Below are 19466 nucleotides of genomic sequence, written 5' to 3'. Positions count from 1 at the left end.
GGCAGTCGGGCGAAGCCTCACGGTCCGTGCTTGTCACTGATCGAGCAGTCTCCCTCCTGCGAAGTGCCAGTTTCAACGTGTGCGGTTCCTGTCGTCAGTTCAGAAGCCCCCCGCGCTCAACCTCATCTACCTTGTTTTCTGCTTTCCGAAATCCCACTCGCTATAAAAAGTAGCTGTCTGGAAAGGACCTCAGTGATCTGGCAGCGAAACTCCTGACTGCATCGGCGGCGGCGAAAATAGCGACTGCTCATACAGGCTCTTTTTTACTCCACGGCCGTGCCCTACTGTGAGCTGCGTTGTCCTCGCCAGCCGTCGGGCCCTACGGGGATCGGGCCGTGTCATGAGTCGGTGTCCTTCCTGCGGCTTATATCGGCCGGTCCACTTTAGTTAAGCGACGAACGCTGGGCACAACACCACTCCCCAATCTCCTGCGTGTACTAATAAAGCTGGTCCGGGGAGTGCACGTGCCTGTGAGCTGCAGTCAAACTTCCCCTTCACTCGCGCCTAAACCGGGACGCGGATCGCCGGTCGGAAGAACACTGTCATTTCACCTGATGAATCGCTGTGTTCGGAGCAGACCGGTCTTCTCGTGTCCTTGCACGTGAATAAACTGTTCAAATTCAAGGCAACGCTGGCGCGCCGGAAAAAAGGCGAGTGACGGAGCAAGAACACACCAGCTGTGCCGCGGCGGACAGGATCGGCGAATTTGCTGGGCTCGCATGATCCCTTGCAGTCATCCACAACATCTGCTTGATGCCCAGGCGTAAACCCCCGACTCACCCCGAGGCTCATTCTGCAACCTTCTCATTTTCGGAGGGTCGCCTCCGAACCTCCTTGTTCCCCGAGCGACACTCCGCAATGTTAAGTGGCGTGCATGTCGTGGTCGCTCCGCAACCATAAGTGGCATCCCCAGGGTTTCTCCGCATCTAAGTAGCATCCCTGGGGAATACATCGCCATCTGTCGTAGCGTCCCTGGGGGTTACTTCGCAATCCAGGGGGCGTTCGTTGGGGTTACTCTGCAGCTGTCGAAGCTTTCTGGCACCCCTTCACTAACACTGCAGTAGAGATAAATCTAGCTACGCGGGAAGCCGTGCACGGGTCTCCCAGTTTTGGTCCGCTGCTGCAGTATCGGCGGTAGGAGTGGAACGGTCCCGATAGTGACCGAGACCATAGCACTTCACGGACTCTAGTGGATCGCGATTTTGGACAGCAAGATGGGACTGCAAAAACGTCTTCCAAAATACTGGCTGCGTCTTCCAGCGGTTGCATCAGGCAAGCATAAGTGTGAAGCCTTCCCGAGCCTCCGCGTATGTTACCGACTTTTCCTGCCGGTTGCCTGGATGCCAAGAGAATCGGCGACCAACTCACAACTGCTTCACCTGTCTGGCTTCCTTCTCCCGCTAGCCAAGAGCGTGGGGGCCGGGAGTCCCCCGTGCAATGGTTCGATCGGGGCATCATCAGGATGGTTTCCGTGACAGGCTGTCACTACATGAAACAATGCATTCTGTCCTAGAACTGCAGATGCGTCATCGCGGTGAAGTTCGCCAAGTGGCGTCACATATCACGTGCCCCGGCGTCGCTTCCACCATCGTCTGAATTTGTATGAAGCGCCATGAGGTACACTGCTTGTAAGTATTTCTTTCAGTTTCAGCTTTGCAATCCGGGCGGCTACAGCAAGACGCGTCAGGTGCGGGTGAAGGGCATCGCGCCAGCCCCTCCAAACGCTCCCGCCAGAGCGGAAGAGCTGCTGGGGTCCTGCGGAGGCGTTTGCCTGCTCCGTTTCGGAGTAAAAGCGTAGCGCGTCGATCGCGCGTTTGTACTGCCTGCCACACAGCTCACGCGCAGCATAGCAGGCGAAATCAGATGAACGGACACAAGGCCCATCTGTGCTTTTGCAGGCTTCTTCAAAAGTCGAGGTATTTCCGTTCTGATAATAGAAAAGGTGTGAGTCACGTAGGGTGGAAGACGAAGAGAGTAGGGTGCGTCGTGTGAGGCTGATTCATGGTTGTTGTCAAGCATTCAACCACTGCAACATCCGCGACCCTGCTAATGGGTGGCTCTTCGATCTGGGGTGCCAAGACTATCACCCATCTAGCGGTGCGCCACTGGTTCTTTTGCCAGCTGACGCAATCAGGATTTACCTGACTAGCATGAGGGACTGTATCTGCAGCTCCTGTCCCGTGTTACGGGATTGTATTTCCCCCTCCCGGAATGACTATGTATGTTGCAACACAGTGGAAAGGTAATTTCACCTCGACATCCTGCAGACCAGCGTATCTCCAGATGTAGCGGCCGCTCAGCAGAACTCACCGGGGGCTCCGAATATCTGCCATCTCGTATAGCGACGCAAGCACCGGGAGCGCCCTAAAGGGACAGACCACACTCGCGTGTGAGCGGGTGGTCTACATGTGAGAATGAAGCCCGGCGTATGCTACTGCGCAGAAGGACTACGCGTGCCTTGCAGAAAGAGATGCGCTACGTGGAACACTCTCGCCTACACCCGTACGAGTAGGTAGTGAAGAGAATGTTAGTGCTGCTGAGACCGGGGTCACTCCCTGAGGCACACAGGGGTCTACACATGTCTGTCCCTGCCTCCCGAGATGTCCTGCGTATCCAGTCTGCAGGCGCGCCTTCGCACACCGCCTACATAGGTGAGGTGCCCTTTCTCCCTCCTGGTCGTCTATTACCTCCTCAAGAGCGGGCGCGCAAGGCAAAGTACTTACTTCACATCACCCTGGGAGAGAGCAACTTTCAGGACCTGCAGCGCGAGTTCTGGGGCACCAGCTATCAGCGCGTCACTACTGGAGAGATCGCAGACAGCATCACATCTGACCAGACACGTCTCAACTAGCGCAGGTGAGTCGTCAGGATACTAGCGTACGCACTTGTGCTGCGAGTCCGCACAACATCGCGTATCCAGTCGCTGCAAGAACGAGTGTAACTACAGTTGCTTGATTGGTATGAGGCATATGTTCGCAGGGCTGCCATTTACAGCTGCCCACGTGACACCTTTACGGTTTGGCTAGCAAGCAGGAAATCCGATAGGGTTCTACCCAGAAGACGTTTTTTACAGGTGCGCTACTCGGCTTCGGTTTTGAGACGGGGTCTCGACTGCCCGCGTGCACGCTAACTAGACAACTGGTACTTTGTCTCCAGGGTATATCGGACGCCTGTCCCGTGATCGAGGCGCACCGCTCCGCACCACAAGGCCGCCAACTATACATGACTGTCCGGACCCGAGAGACGTTGAGGCCATACAGATGGTTACCGATGTGCGAGTCTTATTAATTTGCTTCTGCTATGTACAAATGCACCTGGAGACTCAAGAACAGACATGTTCAAAACACATCCGCTGCTTACTGCTTTTCCTTCAAATGAAACTTGGAGATCTCTCTTAACGCTGCGGAGTTTCCCTGCAACGCTGCGCGATTCCACATGCGGTAGACCTGAGGGAGCCTGCCGGAAGGACCATCTCCTTCCTCCCTATCGTCTCCACCTTGAAAAGTCTCATATGCCGCAGCCCTGTCTCTTCGAACTCGATTGTAGCCTGCATCTGCTGCCTGTTTATGCTCGAGTGGTCCTCCGTTTTCTCCCGCCTCCCGTTTCTCGCTTGCGGGTCGGGAAAACGAACTCGCACTGTTGCTTGTCTGAGCGGCTGTGCTTCCTCCGCCCCAAAATCTGGATACAGACTGCCTAGGTGCCCAGGAGGGCCGGAACCGCTCGTAGAGGAAAGCTGCATTTGCCTGTCCAATTTCGTATCCTTCCTCGGCGGCGAACGCGAAGGTGAGCAGCGCCCCCTCTAAGTCTTTCTCGACGTACTGCGTCAGTCCTAAGCGACGCACAGAACGAGCCACAAAAACACGGAAATCGGAGCGCCGGATGACGATAGTAGGATTGGATTCCACTGGCACGCGGAGCCCCAAGAGCATGCTTCCCTACATGCACTACAGAATCTGACGCAGTTGCGTTGACTATACCAGCTAGTCTGACAGGAGAAAACAGTATTCAGAGGTGGCCGGAGAGTGGTTCTACAGTGGAAAGACCAGTAATGTCTGCTATTAGTGATAGGAAAGATTCCTAGTCGCCGTAAAGTTCTCCCGACCGCGTGCACGTACTGGCGGCCACTGAGCAGAAAGTCATGCACAACGAGCACGGCCTCAGCTGCGGCGAGGAAAGGACATGCGAAACTGAAACACGAAGGACCTGAAAAGCGCCTCACCCCGTCGTACATCGTCTAGCCAAGGACCAGCCTCTGCAACGAACTTGTAAGCCTGAAGGCATAAGACGTACACGGCTTTGTTAGCTTCTGGTTCAAGGGAAGAGTGTTTCACGCTTCCGTGTGCTGCCGTCTGTGTTGTGGAAAAGGACTGTCTTGTCTTGTTCTTCGGCACCCCCGTTTATGCTTGAGGATGATTGTAGAGGGCCCTGCTCTCGGAAAGCAGTCAGATCGTTTGTCTGCCCCGCTAGGCGTGTTCACCAAGAGCCTTCGAATGGTTTGAAGGAAGCGAGAAGACTTGTGAAGCGATGCGAAGAGAGCCTTCTGGTCAGATTCAACCGCTGTTCCATGCCCCTTAAGAGCTAGCGCTACCGAGCAACACACGTGAAGGTCACCCAGTGAGTCGGTCGGACGAGTCCTCAAAGCCGCAGCATAGCGTCTCTAGAACTCTCAGAAAACGCTGAACATGCTTGGCCAGCGGGACATCCGTTGAAACCGGGCAGTGCCCGCACTTGGTCTCAATGTGTTCGAAGACGTATACATTACCCAGGAGCAAACAGGCTTTGAACCATTCTGTGACGCTGAGAAATCCGGTCGAAACTCACCAGAGCAGCGTCTTGGCAGCTTCTTTCTGGAACTCCCTTTCCTGCCTCGAGCATCTGACCTTCCCTCCATCCTGCAAGGAGATACCCGCCGTCCGCCGCGCGCTGGTAATAACGCAGGGCTCTACGCAGGCGCGCCTGAAGTGAGTTGCGCACGCAAGTATGGATGTACGTGTACATGACGAGTCTTCCAGTACATTGGCGTTTGCCGCTACAACGCCTGTGGCCCGTTCCCGTCAGCCAGCAGAGTGGCAACTAGAGAAAGCAGGGTGGCGTTCAAAGCCAGAAACGTCAACCAGCTTGCAAGCATAAGCCTCGAATGTTTCTAGAACTCAAAGAACGTGGACCCCAGCACACAGCCCTACCGAGACGGTTCAGAGTATACTGCTAATGAGCGTACTTCGTCTCCGTCTCCTGTGAAGTTTCTGGCGCTTGCCCAGGCCTTCTCTGCTTCTCCAGTCTCCTTGCTTCCCCCCCAGCGACTGAAAACTCCCGACGATCTTTGCCTGCCTCCCAAAGTGGCAGAGTAAGCTTCAATTTCCATTTCCCCTAAAAAGAAAAGAGCCTCCGGGAACTCTCGGAGAGCAGCTTGTGTGAAGTAGTGTAAAGCCAAGACTTCATTTTTTGGAATGGAAAACTCCCTAGAAGTTTTGTCACCGTACTGAGCACAGCCGTGTGACAAAGGCGCTCCTTCGCGCTCTTGCTCGTGTCGGTGAGGGAGCGACGGAGAGGCAAACGGTGGATGCTCGGAGGGATGTGAGCGACGGGAGCAGCTCGAGGCCCCCCGTTGCCCTCGCGGCTGAACTGCTGGGAGATCCCGGGGTCCCCCGGGCCTACTATAATCAGGCGAGCGAACAGGCGGCGACGAGTGTTTCGAGACAGCGTTTTCAGCCCGTGGGTCGGGCTCGTCTGAGTCAGGAGACGGCACAGAAGCTCCGAAGTAGTACAGATACCCGAGATAATTCTGAGACTCCGGATCACCAAGTTGCGCTGCCTGAAGGGCAAGAAGCAGAACGCATGCCACGCGCAGGATATTCCCAACTGACCATCCATTCTCGAACGCACCGCATCAGAGTGGCAAACAGAAAAGAAGCTCATGTAGGCTGACCAACTTTGCTGGGACTGTCCTCGAGGCGGCAGTCCACCGCGTGCCTCCTCAAGAAGTCACAGCCCGCTGTCGCACCGCATCAAAGCCGACGAGAAGCGCTGTTTGACTCGGTTTTTGCTTGCGGATCAAACCCCCACTGTGAAAGAGCGCCTGCTTGTCCGGATCGTTGTTACACATGCAAAAGAAGACGACCTACCTAGCAACATGACCCTCTGTGTATGGCAGCTGAGCAGGTACTGAGAAGACGAAGAAACCAGCTATACATGTGTAGCAAGCTGGTCCCGGCATAGCGCTTGATGCGGCTTGTGCAGTCCCGGGAACCACGGATATCTGCGGGGTACGAAACCAAAAAGCCACGTTTGTCTGCATGGACGGACACACAGGCGTGCGCGCAGTCTACTGAAAATTTGAACCGACGGGTACGTCCTGCCGTCCGAGAGTGCAATGCAGTTGTTCCCGATAACGGGTGGCCCCTACGTGCCGACCCTGTCAGCTGGAGACACGAACCTGGCTGAAGCACTGGACGGCCTTTTCGAAGCTTGGTTCCACGCCTACGCCTTGCAGGTACAGAAGCCCGAGGTCTCGAAGTGCGGGCGCCAGGCCTTGCTCCGCACTGGCTTTGTACAGCTGTGCCACTTGCCGTCTACGGACAAATGTTATGCATCCCGAACAAAACTCCGGAAAAATCGTTTGCCCCCCGGCAAAAAATGATGCTATGAAGAGTGAGTCTTGAAAATGTCAGGAGACGGCCCGTTTCTTTCAGACAGTACGACCTATGGTTCTCACAAACAAGATCCTTTCGCCACGCGTGGGGTGTCTGTGAGGAAGGCAACCCAGGGTGGAACACGCTCGGATGTCGCGTGTGGAGTAACTCATGACCGCAGGTGGTCAGATCAGTCCTCGCCGTCTTGTTAGAAGAAGACTTGCACAGTGTTGTCCTCTCGAGGTATTAGCGCGGGAATGGTACTGGTTCACAAGTGGAAGCTGACGCTCAACGCAGTGGGGCAATAGAAAAGCTGCCCAACAGCTCGGATTGACGGGCAGTCCACAGCCTGCTGCTTCATTGATGTTTACCGGCACTCAGGGCAATAGTCACCTGATCAGACAAAACACTAGACAACAACATTACCATACCCGTGAGTGCATAAACATACTGTTTTTCAGCCACGCCTCCTTCGACAGAGGCGTGCGGGCTCCCTTCACCAGCCAGTTGCTGCTCTTGCAACTTGGCAAACTCATACTGTGCCATCGGGTTGCCGTCTTTTGCCTGTTGTTCCCAATACTGCATAACGTCTTTCTGCAAAGACAGAACCACAAATCGAGCAACAAATTGACGGCTATGCGCATGACGCCGCTGGCCTTCATTTTTCTTCGCAGTGGACAGGAGTAGAACGTACATGCATGCCACCTGCGCTAGGGCGAGCCGGAACTCGCAGCCACACACAGCTTTACCTGTTGGCGCTGAAAGTCCTGCAAATCTTTCCACTGCGCATCCGTTGCATCCGTCAGCCTATCGCCGTCCCCCAGGGGGACGGGAGGCCCGTACGCCTGCCCCGATGATGTCAGGAGCTGCACAGCTCTCTCAGCAGCAAACTGCAGCACACATCGAATTCACAGTCTTTCGCAGTGCTGACAGACGTCGGGAGACACGAGATATCTTCCGTGCCTTTTGATTGTTTTTTTCGCATACGAGAGCCAAGGATTCGAAGCTAGGACTACCAGAAATCCATGCATAGCGTTTTGAGGAGAGCCCTCATGCCCCCGTAGGTTTCTCTAGCTCGTTCGCGCCAACAAGACAGCGCAGGCTAGAACATGTTGACCTCATGTGCTTGTCGCGGCCTCTGGTATAACTGCGACAGAATTCCCGCTCGTATGTTCGGTAGCAGGAGAAATCTCTTGACGATGTCTATAATGCGAGTTGAATCTATGACGCGCATCACCCAGTCGGTCCAGCACCCGGACAACCAAACAGGTAAGTCGCTTTCTTGTCTCGGCTTGAAACGTACGGCCATATGGTTGACAAAACCTCTCTACAGACTCACTTTGTAGTATCTCAGCGCAGCCTCACAGTCGGCCGGGATGCCATCACCGTGGAGAAACCTGTCAGAAAAATCACAGCAAGGGCAGGCGCGGCTCAGACAAACAACGCCTTGATTTCATCCCCGACCCTCCTCGGTATCCCCCTCTGCTCACGTTCCGGCTTCGGGAAGTCGCCTCTCACGACTTCAGCAAACTCGCGGTGCAGTAGGGGGGAAGGTGGAGGCCTCAAAGTCTTTTTCTGTTTGAGCTCGCAGCTCGTTCCTGAAATCAAGGTGTGCTCTCCTTGAAGCAGATTCCATGCGCTGCACGAATCAGCGCCTTGGAATCAAAGCTTCTCTTGGGCTTTCACAGTCGCTCTCGAACCCCGCGACTGTGTACCGCGCCACCGTACTTCAGTCGCTCGTCATGCAGCCGCGTAAACTATGCACTCGGGCAGCGCAGTGGGTACCTCTAACCTCGCTGTTACACTCCCCGACTGGCAGCCACACGCCGTCCGCCGCCATCCGGGTGCTCGTCTGTCCCAGTTTATGAAATGGGAGAGTGCACCGCACTTGTCTCCCGGGAGCTGGAGCCCCCTCTGCCGTTGGGTTCCAGTGTGCCTTGTGGCTGCCTCTGTCCTGAGGTGGGTTTCGCGCGTCACCTCGTGCTGGCTACACGCGCGGAAGTGCTGTTCGAACGAAGTAGCGAAGAGCGGGAGTTGCTTCCCGCGTTAAATTTAGTTTGATGACATGACTGCTGTAGTCTTCGTGACAACGTAGACTGTGCTCGTCAGGCAAATGAACCACGCGTCAGTGCTTTTTGCCTGCTTCTTGTGGTCAGAACTTCTGCTTGTGAAAGCAACCGGCCGATGAGGGGTGTGATGACGAAATGTGAGAGACATGTGCGCATCCATCGTTTCCATGAACATGCAAACCACTAGAGACCGGCGTATACACGACTGTGCCGCGAAGGCTTGGACAGAAGACTATCACGCGCTAGAGGCTTGAGTCCGGGTGCAAGTGGCGCCAGGCCTTCAAGCAGCTGTCTCACCGAAATCCCATTGCGAGGACGGCGGGAACGTAGTCGGTAAGGGAAGCTAGATGATGCAGACGGATCGCCTCCGCCTCATTCACCTGCTCACAACGCCGTTGGAGACAAGGGGGACGGACGTCTGCATATTACGGCGTCCTTTCTGATCTCACCGGCGCACGTAGACCGCCACATACACACACGGGAGTGAGGACTATACAGCTCATGTACGCGACATCAGCAAACCCCGTGATTCACAGTCTTCATCTGCACAAAGGGAAAGAAAAAGCTCCGCTGTACGCCGGTCAAGCCCAGGACCCCTTCTCTGCCCATCCCGGCCTGCATCGCTTCGGAAATGCAGCAGGCCTGAGTCTGCTGCAAATTATCAGCACGCAGCCTGGACAGTGTGTGTGCAGAAGAAACTCAGCTGAAAGAAAGTCAAAAACGGAAGGCGCGGGAGAGCTTTGCACACATGCTTCAGTACGTCAGTTCCCTCCAGCCTGCGTGCTGGTGCAATCTGTTCTTGCGTCGGCCCGGCTCAGCGGACAGCTCATGCGTTTGTCCACGTCTCTGGGTACGACGCATACATCCCCAGACTAGTGAAAGTGTCTCCGGAGTCACAAGACGCCACCGCTACGAGGTTTTTTTTTACCCGCCAACTGACCTCAAGGGATCCGATTCCAATCGCATAAGAAGTGCCGAGTGCGTGCAGTGCCGGGCCATAACCGAAAATCGCCGATTCGCGGAAATAGCGCACCGCGGCGTCCAAGTCGCGAGAGATCGACCCAAGCCTCCCGGGATATCCTGGGCGAGAAAAAAGCAGACGGGAGATGGAAAGGGAGCTGTCTACAGTGACGCTGCACGTACGGAACAACCATGTATCAGGCACGTGCACCCTGAAATGTGCTCGGAGGGGGACTCTCCGGGAGCCTCTCTTCTCATGTACACGCACTCAGCAGGGAAGCCGGCGTCCGCGCGGGACAGCCTGTGACTTCGCCTCAAATCACCTCGCTCAACTTATGTACGTTCGCAGCACCTGCAGAAGCCCGCAAACGGTCAGTACGAATACGACGTGAACTTGCGTGTCACGCAGCTAGCCAGGCAATACTCTTGGCTGAGGCAGCGTCTGCTGGTCTCCCGGACAAAGGAAGGCGCAGGTCAGAGCAGGGCCCAGCTGGACATCCCGGAAAGCAAAATTCAGTATGTTTACTCCGGAGAACGCACAGCGGGTGCCCGCTGTATGCGCACGACCGTGCCTTGTCTTCTCAGGCGTGACCGCAGCCACACCGCAACCCTCACGGTCAGTGGATCTGATTCTGCAGCTTGGGCAGCCTGCGCCTGGTGAAGTCCCGGGGGCCGGCACACACCGATGCCCCCGCCCGTACGCAGTATCCGTGAAAACGCCGCAGCGGCCTTACAAGGGGAACTCGGCAAAAGATCAGCGGCAGCCAGCAGTCGTTTCTACGAACCTCTGATCTGCAGGTCTCCTAGCTCATACAGTGCCTGGGCAGTCGCAGCATCTCGTCCGCCTCCAGCCTGCGCCACAGACAGAAAAACGGACAACACGCACTCCCATCTGCTTTCCTTCCGCGGCCTTCCGCAGCAGCGCTCGTGTTCGTGTGGAGACACGACGCACGCGGGCACGTAGTTGTCCTTTCCAGGAGAAAACCCCGCAGGGATGTCGGTTTCGAGTTCCAGGCATACACGTGTGTGCTACCGCATTCACTAAACTGTGTGCAATCCATGTGAAGCCTGACGACGCGCCTAAGAAGAGATGCTCTTCACTGGGTGGTCAGAGGCTTGTACACAATGGAAGTTTCTTCCTGCGGCGGGCGAGAAAACGCGACCAGCGGTGGCCGACACACGAGATTCCCGCCTTGCACTGCAAGGCTATAGCGACCCACGAGAGTCTCGGAATGCCTCTACGTGACGAAATGTAGAGCCATTGTTACATTCAACGGCGCAGCAGACGGGTCAGCAGGCACTCCCTGGACGCACGCACAGGGGCAAGTCTCCATTCACAGGTGTACAGATACGTTCCTGCTGTGCAGACAGAGGTGGATGAATCTCAGAGCGGCTAGTAATCCACGTCACCAGTCGGGTGCACCTGAGCTGTCTCATACAAACACAAAAATAGCGCATGCCGGAATCCATACACCCGGGCTACCGCAGCCGTGCTTACCACTTCTTGAAGCAGATCTGTCGCTTTCCTTGCGTCCACTGCACGACCGTTTTCGCCGTATCTGGAAAAGGCGCAAGAGCAGAGAGCGTCGTTTGTGTTTTTTGTGCAGGTGGGTGCCGTCATGGAGTCGCCAGAGACTCGTCTCACGCGTTTAACAGCCTTGGTCCAAGACCTCCCCGGACGGCTCGGGTAAGCACTGCTTTCGTACAGCATGCGAGCTGGGTTCTTCTACTTATATTCGCGTACACAGAGACCGAGAAGGCAAGACTGAACTGCCTTGTCCCAGCCCCACGCTCGCCGAAGCGAACATCATGACAATGCAGGCGAACAGGAGCTGCAACAGTTTTATAGAAGTATGGTCACCTGAGCCACTCGTACTTGTGTTCAAGGGCCTCCGTGAGTTGCTGCACGCGGCGGCTGTCGACGTTCAGAAATTCGGGTGGGTCCCTCGCGTGTACGGCCGGCAGAGGGGTGGGCCCGTGGATCTTGACTGTAGGAACATGCCAGCAGAGTCGCAACAAGTGCCGTCCCTGTCGATGTGCTCACTGCTCTGCTGCCCTCCGAAAGAAGAGACGGCGACATGTTTCCCGGCGGGTGCGGGCGCTGCACCCCCCTTTGACGCGCTCTTCCACAAGGGAAGTATACGCGCCCTCTGCGGTGCGACTTTCCCACCTCGTCCACCTGAGAGTGGCGGCCAAGTGACGACGCACACGTCTAGGTCTCCGACGGCACGGCGCACCGTCAGGCCGTGACGATGCTCAGCGATACGCAGGTCGAGCTGAAGTAGTCTTAACATAAATACCTGTACGGATCGCCATCTCTACAATACGACTAAAGTCTCCTCAGCTTAACAAGGTCACGTCAGAGAGAGGTAAATAGAAAGCAGCGGATGAAATCACAGGTACAGAGGGTGAACACACATATGAGGGCGTAGCAAAGACTATACACAGGGACGTCGATACAGAGACGTGTTGACACCGTACGTCTGGCATCTGAAGGTCGTGTCCCCTCTTCGCTTTCCTGCCTCCTTCTGAGGGCTGCGGCTCCCCAGCTGCTCAAAAGCAGAAGAACTAACACCTTGGCAAACGCCGAGGATGCTAGCGCTGGGAACGCACGTCCGGGAACGACTCGCCGCCATAGTTCTAGCCTTTTGCTTGTGCGACCACGGGGGTCGTTCGGGCAGTTCCGACCGTCCGAGAGAAGGTTCTCCATTCGTATTTCCGGTGCACGTCACCAAGTGCTGACTACCCAAGCGCCAGCAGAACAGACGGAAGTACGCTCACGCGCTGCCAGTCAAGATCCCCGCGCAGGCCTCGAGACGTGAGGAAATACCGGGCCCGCGGCGGCTGCAGAAGAGAAGGCAGGAAAAATAACGAAGCTCAGCGGAAGGCGCAGAAAAAGACAAAGACGTCTCTCGTTTCAGCCATGACAACTTCCGCCCTGGTGTTGTAGACGCGTGGACGGCTTGACATCATTGGCCCCAACAAACGGTTCTTTCTCCACACCGCTAGTCGTTCGTCCGTGGCCCGGACTGTACCTCAAGAGGGTTCCCCAAGGAGTCTTCAGCAGGGATGAGCCCAGGACAAAGACGCGCGTAGGGAGCGGGAAAACCAGACAGGCAAGAGATCTTCTCGATAGAAAACAGACGACTGAGGACAGCGGAGACCAACATCAGGCAGAAGATGCTCCGAAGCCAAGCATCTTGGCTTTCGACAGACGATACTCCTCCGCTTTCTGGCCTATCGCCAAGATAGAAGCACGAGCGAAAGAGTGAAGGGCAGAACAGCAGAGCATTCGTGAGGTGGGTGAGGCCACGAGGAATGAGACTTTCCTTGGACAAGACCCTCCGCCTGCTAGCCCAGCTTTCACCGCCTTTCACCGTTCAGTCTATAAGTATCTCTGTAGACACGCTCGGCGTGACACCGACAGATCCCGGGGTGTGGACCTTTTGCGGACCAAGCCACTCACGCCCTTAGGAGACAGAGAAGCTCCAAGGTCAAAGCTTTCCAGGCAGAGAACACTACCCACGCAGGAGCAGACGAGACCTCCGAGACAGGAAAGAAGTCGAGCGTTGGGTCCTCGCGGGGGCCCTTTGCCGAGGAAGTGTAAAGGGCAAATGCGACGATATAAACCAGAGATTCGCAGCCACAGAAAAACGCTCAGAGGTCCACGCACACACCTGCGCCTCCTTCGCGCTCGCCGCGGAAAGGGGAGTACACCTCCAAGAAAATTTAGGCAAAGGCACACCGCATCGCACGCCGCTCTCCAGGAAGTCAGCATGTCCACAGTTGCTGGGGACGAAGGTGCTGCGTGCGGCTTGTATTACGCCCGGCACCAGTACTCAACTTGCAAAAAAAGGAAACGACAAGTCGCCGCCCCGACGCCTGTGTCTAGCCAGGCTGTCCCGAGTCCTCTCCGCAGTCACATGCAAGTGTCGCGAGACTGCAAGATGCAGTACTCGTGTACGAGCCGATGGCCCACTTCCAGTCTCTGTTGCCTTTCTGTCGCTTTCACGACTGTTGCTAGCCTTCATAGCGAACACTGAACGTCCTCCCAGTCGATAGCCAAATGCACACTGGCTACACGGGCCTCTGCCAACCGGCTACCGTGCTGCGGCCGACAGTCTCCTACGCGCGGCCCCCGCCTGAGCAGACAGATAGGACGGCGCGTCTTCCGGATAGAAGCCGCCACTCACTAGCACGAGAGTTGACAGGCAAACAAATCTGCTACTGTTGGCTGTCTCGAAGTAGGCCACGCTGCAAGGGCGGGGGGCACGGGCTGGCAAACGCACTGCTTCGATTCTTCGGGTTTTCAAGGTTCGATGCGGTCGACTCTCGCCAGGGGCACTCGTGGCCCGGGAGTCGCGAGCTTGGAGCGCCGGGTGTCGGCCCTTGGAAAACAGTGGACTCTCCGTTTTCGCTTGAAGAGGGAGACCGCACGTCCTCTTGCTGCCTCGTGCCTTGGTGAACTCTGCATGTACCTGCTGGCGGCTTGTAAGAGCTAACTTCTTTCGGCAGCCGTCCGCGAGAGGCGCCCGGGTAGTGAATGACTCGATGTTTGTGCATGCGGAGTACCGAAGGAGGTCGTGGCTTCTTCACAGCGTGTGTTACCCCGTTTGTGATGAGCTTCGCGCATCGTCGTCTGTCCGCAGGAGGAGTACCTTATGTTTGTATTGATCTTGTGGGAGTTCCCATTGACTTTCGCTCCTCCCGATGACTTCTGTATCGCCTTGAACCTGATCAACCAGTCGAGCCTCGGCTTGTCCCGCCATTACCGTCGTCTTCCTTTCTTTCCTGTCCTTGCAGCCACATCGTATCTGTGCGAAGTCTCCTGCCTTGTTTCTTTTGGGATCGCTTCTCCAGACGCGGTATAGGAGGTGGTCCGGAACCGAGAAGACAATGCGATCTGATTGAGGCCAGGACAGGAACACCAGGAAGTTGCACAAGAAAACGCGACGATTGTACGAACTCCTGAACAGAAGAGTGCTTTGTGTTTTGCATCTCGGCTGCGGGCAGCCACCTGTACGACGATATAGCTACCACTCTGTTTCCTCGGCCCGCATCGCACATCGAGGACAGGGTGTTCTGCTCTACTCGTAGTTTCTGCCACGGCTGCCTCTCGTTCTGCCTGTTTTATGTCGCTTGCCACCCCCTTCTTTCTGGCGCTGCAACTGCCCAGTCGGAGACCCTTCCACACGCTGCGACCTCAGACGTCTCTGTTCTCAAACAAGGCGCGCACGGGAGGCTCACCGGGTCGTATCACATGGCTGGTGCTCTGAATACACCTCCTGGACCCCTGTGGGTAAGCAGAAAGGACTCTGTCGTCTCCTTTCTTTATCTGAATCTCTCCATGGACATTCCTACTGGTGCCAGTGGAGCAGCGGGGTCTTCTCGCCGCCTCTTCTACCGAAGGTTCTCCAGCGTGGAAGTCGGCTATGCCCCGCTCACAGGCATCTCGCTTCTCCTGCGTACACCAGCAATTAAGAGGGTCGTGTCTCGAGCCAGGTCTGGAAGTTCGCTGGATCTAGCATCACGTAGGACACGAGCGACAAGTGCAGCTCACACCTGGCTTCCCGCTACTCCCTGCAGTGGAAAAGTGGAAAGAACAACACGGACCAGAATAAGTGAAGATGCTTCGAGGACAGATCACGACTCATCTTCTTTCCATTTCATTCCATGTCGCTTATCGGGTATGGTCCCCCGTCCACATCCTTTCCGGCCGTCACCTTCCTGTCCGATCCCCTCTCCTAATGAATCTCTCCTCTTGGCTTGCACCAGCTTCTTGAAGAGGGAAAGACAGCGCGGCCTCTTTCGTCCCAGTCGTGGCCATTCTTATACCTCGCTTACGGCTCGCTCAACTGTAAAATCGCTTTCGTCTTTAGCTCGTCTTCGAGCGATTGGATCTTTGACCATCCGGTCGGCGGCACCTGCTTTTTTTTCCGCCTGTAGTTCTTCTTCTGACGGTTCTGTTCCTGTGGCTTCTTCTGGATTACCGTCCACGGCTTGTGACTGCGCTAGTACGAGCTCACATTTCTGTCCCCATCTCTGTCCTGCCAGTTCCACGGTCTGCGTCACGTCTCTCACTTTTTCTTTTCATGTTCCCCTCTCTCGTTGCTCTCTCAGCACTTCCATCCTCCGCTCTGGTTCTAGACTTAGCTATTCTCGCCCCTCTCCTGCTCTGCGGTGTACTTCTCTTCCCTTCTCGTCGGCTCCCTCCTATGTCAAGGCACTTGCTACCTCTCACCAGCTTCACGAGGCAGTGACGTCCGGTCTGCTCCCGTCGGCCTCTTCTGTTGAGGAGACTCTCCAAGCCCTCAAAGACGCGAAGCGCACTGGTGTGAGCACATACGCTGACTACTGTTTGTATTCTGAAGCCCTTTATCAGTTTTTTATGTCTTTGAATCTCTTACTGCCTATTCGCTCCGCCCTCCCTCCGTCTCTCAGTTTCATCCCAGCTCTCCTCGAGAGCTGTAAGGCCCTTCTGGCCCCCTTCACATTGGACGGAAAAACACACACATCTTCTTCTCTCCCTTCAGATCTCGAAGAAAATTCCACCCTGTCCTCTTTTTCACCCGGATCCCTCTCTGGTCCGGCCGTCACGTCTGTGTTTCTTTTTCTCTCAGTTCTGCAGGTTGCTCCTCTTTCAGCACAATCCGCACTCGATCTCGCCTCAAATCGCGTCGATACTCTCGCACGCCTTGGACTGACGTTGAGTTTGAAAGAGCATGAACTTGATCGCAGTCATCTGGCGCTTATCCGAGTGGCCCTAGAAATGTTAGGAGTGCAGGGGGGAAGTGACGGTCAGTTGCTCCGGCGGATGCGGGATAGCAGCATTCACGGTCAAGCGGCTGCCGATTTCTTTGGCCTGGTTGCCTTGCATCCTGCCGTAGTTTTCGAGGGAGAGTTTAAGAATAAGGGAGACCAGCGAGACGGGAAAGCCGAGGGCAGGGGCGCAGAAGGACAGCAGAAGAACACCGGAGAACTGGAGCGAGAAGACGGCGAGGAGAAAGAGGCGGACGAAGATGTGGAGGAAGGAGACGAGGAGGTAAGTCAATATATCTGATGAGAGTCGCAGAGCTGAGCCTTGCACGCGTGAAACCACGTGGACATAAACAGGAAAACAATGTGGAACTACACATTGTGCTCCCACCCGTGGAAGGTCAGTGAAGCGCTCAGACGCAGAGGACGGTGACAGAGCAAGGATTGCAAGAAGGGGAGCGTCATTGGTCTCATAGGAACAACACAGCAATTTGAAATGGCCGACGCCGAACTCCACAGGTGTGCGCTTCGCTGAAGTTCCAGGCTCTACACTCTCACACCGTACTGCGGACGCTTGCTTATGTTTCTACTTTTGAAGACTTCTGGAGAAGAATTCCGTGTAGCAGCTGTTGGCTCGTGACAAGACATGTCAGGAATGTGCCTTCTAGCGTGCGCTTCTCTCCTCTCGTTTCTGTTGGACGAAGCCGCCAGAGGGGTTTTGTCTCTTCAGTTTTTTGCTGGGACCGTGGTTTTGTTTTCCTGCTCCTTCAGCCTCTTGATGACTCCGAGCGGGAAAGAACGCAAAGGAGAGAAGAGAACTTCAGCCCTTTACTCTCCCCCCTGGAGCGGGAAGTTTCTTCCATTCTTTTTCGACTGGAGAGGCCACACGAAACTTCACCCGCACGTCTCGGACCTTTTGTCTACACTCTGAGGAACGCGAAGACGAAGGTAGCAGAGGGCCCACAGAAAAGCACAAGGAATAGCCTTCTTCGGAGCGAACTGCGCACTTCTCGTGGTTGACAAGATAGAATCAGCCATAGGAAAAGGCTCACGAGAGGTCACTTGGTTGGCCGTTGCGTGTATCTACGGGGTTCGCTTGCTTTTTCGTGCACCTGCTGCTCTCCTGTACTATGCCCCGGTCAAAGCAAACCTTGCATGGACGTGCCAGAGATCCAGACGAGGTTTGAGGCGCAGTCAGAGGGGTTGCTTCAGAGCTGCAAAGTGGTTGCCCAAAGAACGGGGTAAATTTCGCGATCTTCCACTGGCCTTGAGTGTCTCTCACTCCGCGCAGCGTCCCTTTCTCGGCACTAGCCACTCTTCTAGTTTGTTGCGGCTGCGTCTAGTCAGGCGCAGTTGGCCTGCTTGCTACCTCTTCGTTCACTCAAAGAGGCAGCAGCTTCGCAAACCGACACATCAGCGTTCCCCCGGCGAAGTCCGACAGTGGGCTTCAGTCTTTTTCCTAGCAGGCACTAGCTTGCTTGTTTCGGACTTCAGTCTGCCCGGGTGAGTGTGTGAGTATTCTCAGGAGCTGTTCGTTTGCCAGCAGGAGGCGCATTATTTTTCAAATGCTCCAGAGTTGTTGTGCGCGCGAGAGCAGTGGAGGTAGGCCACGGCATTCTTACTTTCCCGGGTTGCTTACGAGTCAGGATAGTAGTATCATCGGACACAGAATGAAGAAGACAGGCTGCCAGAGAAATGAAGTGTGACACCCGGCAAGCCTTCAGGGGGTGCCTAAGCAACGAACAGGTCTGCCTGGCGAATAGTGAAATACCGGTGGGGAAGGAAAAAAAAAGGGGGGGTGGGAGAGGCACTCTCGGAGACGGTCAGCTGTAGGGGACTAGCCAAAGTCATGTATAGCCGGAGAAAACGCAGCAGGACAAAAATTGGCCGTGCTGCGGTTTTTCTACGCCATTTTTTCGTCCAAAGAAGAGTGCTTCCCCTTTGTTTCTCTAACAGTGGATCCTCAAGGTGTGGTCCTTTCTCAGTCAGGGTTTTATATCAAAGTAGTAAGGAGTCTTGATGCCTGTGTTAGCAGGAAACCTCCCAGGACGCGGGCGCCCCTCTCTTGGTGTTGTAAATGTGTTGTTTTGTACTTCCTTTCCTTTGAACAAAGACATGCCATGGACATGCTTTCTCTCTTTTCCTCTTCTAAGGAAGACTGGCACGACACGGGCGCTAACTAGTGGAAATAGGAGCAGCTGTGTTTTCTTCTTTGCACGCGTGGGCTCGGCGCCGAACTATTCCTTCCGAGTTCCAGTTTTTCCGGGCTCGGGCTACAAATCTTTCTGCTTTCCGTTCAGGTATCGCCTGGCTGAGTTGCGGGGTTGGCGCGTAGTGATTGCCGCCCGGGAACGGGAGTGGAGTGGCCTTCCGAGTGACGCGGAAAAAGAGGCTGTTTTACGGCGGACACTGTCAGCCCAGGCAGCTGGCAAAGACCAGAAGCGACATAAAGTGAATCGAGATCGTCTTTCGTCACATGAGTCGCATGGACTTTGAGGAACCCGGTTTCGGAAGCAAGCGCATCTACTGAACATGTATCAGTCCATGTCCAGTGTGTATACACGGAACCTGATCCCGCCTGCGTGCCTCATGACTATTTGTGCACAAAAATCTCTTGACTACTGCGGACTATCTGCGTGCTTTGTTCGATGAGCCAGGGACCTTCCGGGCTGGCTTCTGGCTGGCGGAACGAAATCTCGCCGCTTGCCATGGCGTCTTCCTAGTTGTGTATTCGCTCTCGCCTGGCATATAGCGCCACTGCTGGTGGTCCCCTCGCACAATCCAGGCGGCTGCGCAATAGATCGCTGTCCTAGTGAGAGGACCATCAGAGTCACCGCAATATTCCTTGACTCGTATCCCGATGAAGAAAAAAGCTGTTTACAGATCTCACTGAAGGAATAGAAGAGCACGTACAGCTGATCGAAAGCCCACCGTTCTTGCGCCGCTCTGAACTCATGTCTATTAAAACTCATTGCGAAGTGTACGATAAGAAGACGCCGCCGACACCATGCAAAAACCGGTAGCGCTCACAAAACCGGATACCCGCTTAACG

At 55.4% G+C, this 19466-nt stretch overlaps 2 protein-coding genes across 2 annotated transcripts; one reads left to right on the top strand and one right to left on the bottom strand.

Annotated features, from left to right (window-relative positions):
- Nucleotides 1-1561: 1561 nt before the first annotated feature.
- Nucleotides 1562-14141, bottom strand: CSUI_001282 (sel1 repeat-containing protein; the record flags this gene model as incomplete). Its single annotated transcript, XM_068061488.1, has 17 exons — nt 12140-14141; nt 11535-11641; nt 11157-11217; nt 10444-10510; nt 9639-9778; nt 8996-9078; nt 7969-8026; nt 7379-7519; nt 7081-7223; nt 6434-6569; nt 5219-5812; nt 4822-4956; nt 4220-4271; nt 3361-3829; nt 2724-2801; nt 2311-2364; nt 1562-1823 (listed from the first exon to the last, which is right to left on the bottom strand). The coding sequence occupies exons 1-17, from the start codon at nt 12146-12148 to the stop codon at nt 1562-1564; spliced, it is 2589 nt and encodes an 862-aa protein (XP_067926549.1). The 5' UTR covers nt 12149-14141.
- Nucleotides 12746-19043, top strand: CSUI_001281 (uncharacterized protein). The gene is made up of 4 exons (XM_068061487.1): nt 12746-16700; nt 17186-17362; nt 17940-18016; nt 18715-19043. The coding sequence occupies exons 1-4, from the start codon at nt 14919-14921 to the stop codon at nt 18908-18910; spliced, it is 2232 nt and encodes a 743-aa protein (XP_067926548.1). The 5' UTR covers nt 12746-14918; the 3' UTR covers nt 18911-19043.
- The last annotated feature ends 423 nt before the right edge of the window (nt 19044-19466 follow it).

The sequence above is a fragment of the Cystoisospora suis genome (assembly GCF_002600585.1).
Source record: "Cystoisospora suis strain Wien I chromosome Unknown contig_501, whole genome shotgun sequence".
Classification (NCBI taxonomy): domain Eukaryota; phylum Apicomplexa; class Conoidasida; order Eucoccidiorida; family Sarcocystidae; genus Cystoisospora; species Cystoisospora suis.
Note: the sequence above shows the minus strand (reverse complement) of the source record. Positions and strands in the feature narration are given on the sequence as shown.

Excerpts from the sequence above, each read along its gene's own strand:
- CSUI_001281 (XM_068061487.1), top strand. The coding sequence starts at position 14,919 with ATGGCTGGTGCTCTGAATACACCTCCTGGACCCCTGTGGGTAAGCAGA. Across the intron at positions 16,701-17,185 it reads TGGAGGAAGGAGACGAGGAG|CCTCTTGATGACTCCGAGCG; the intron begins GTAAGTCAATAT and ends CTGCTCCTTCAG. Across the intron at positions 18,017-18,714 it reads TGCGCGCGAGAGCAGTGGAG|GTATCGCCTGGCTGAGTTGC; the intron begins GTAGGCCACGGC and ends CTTTCCGTTCAG.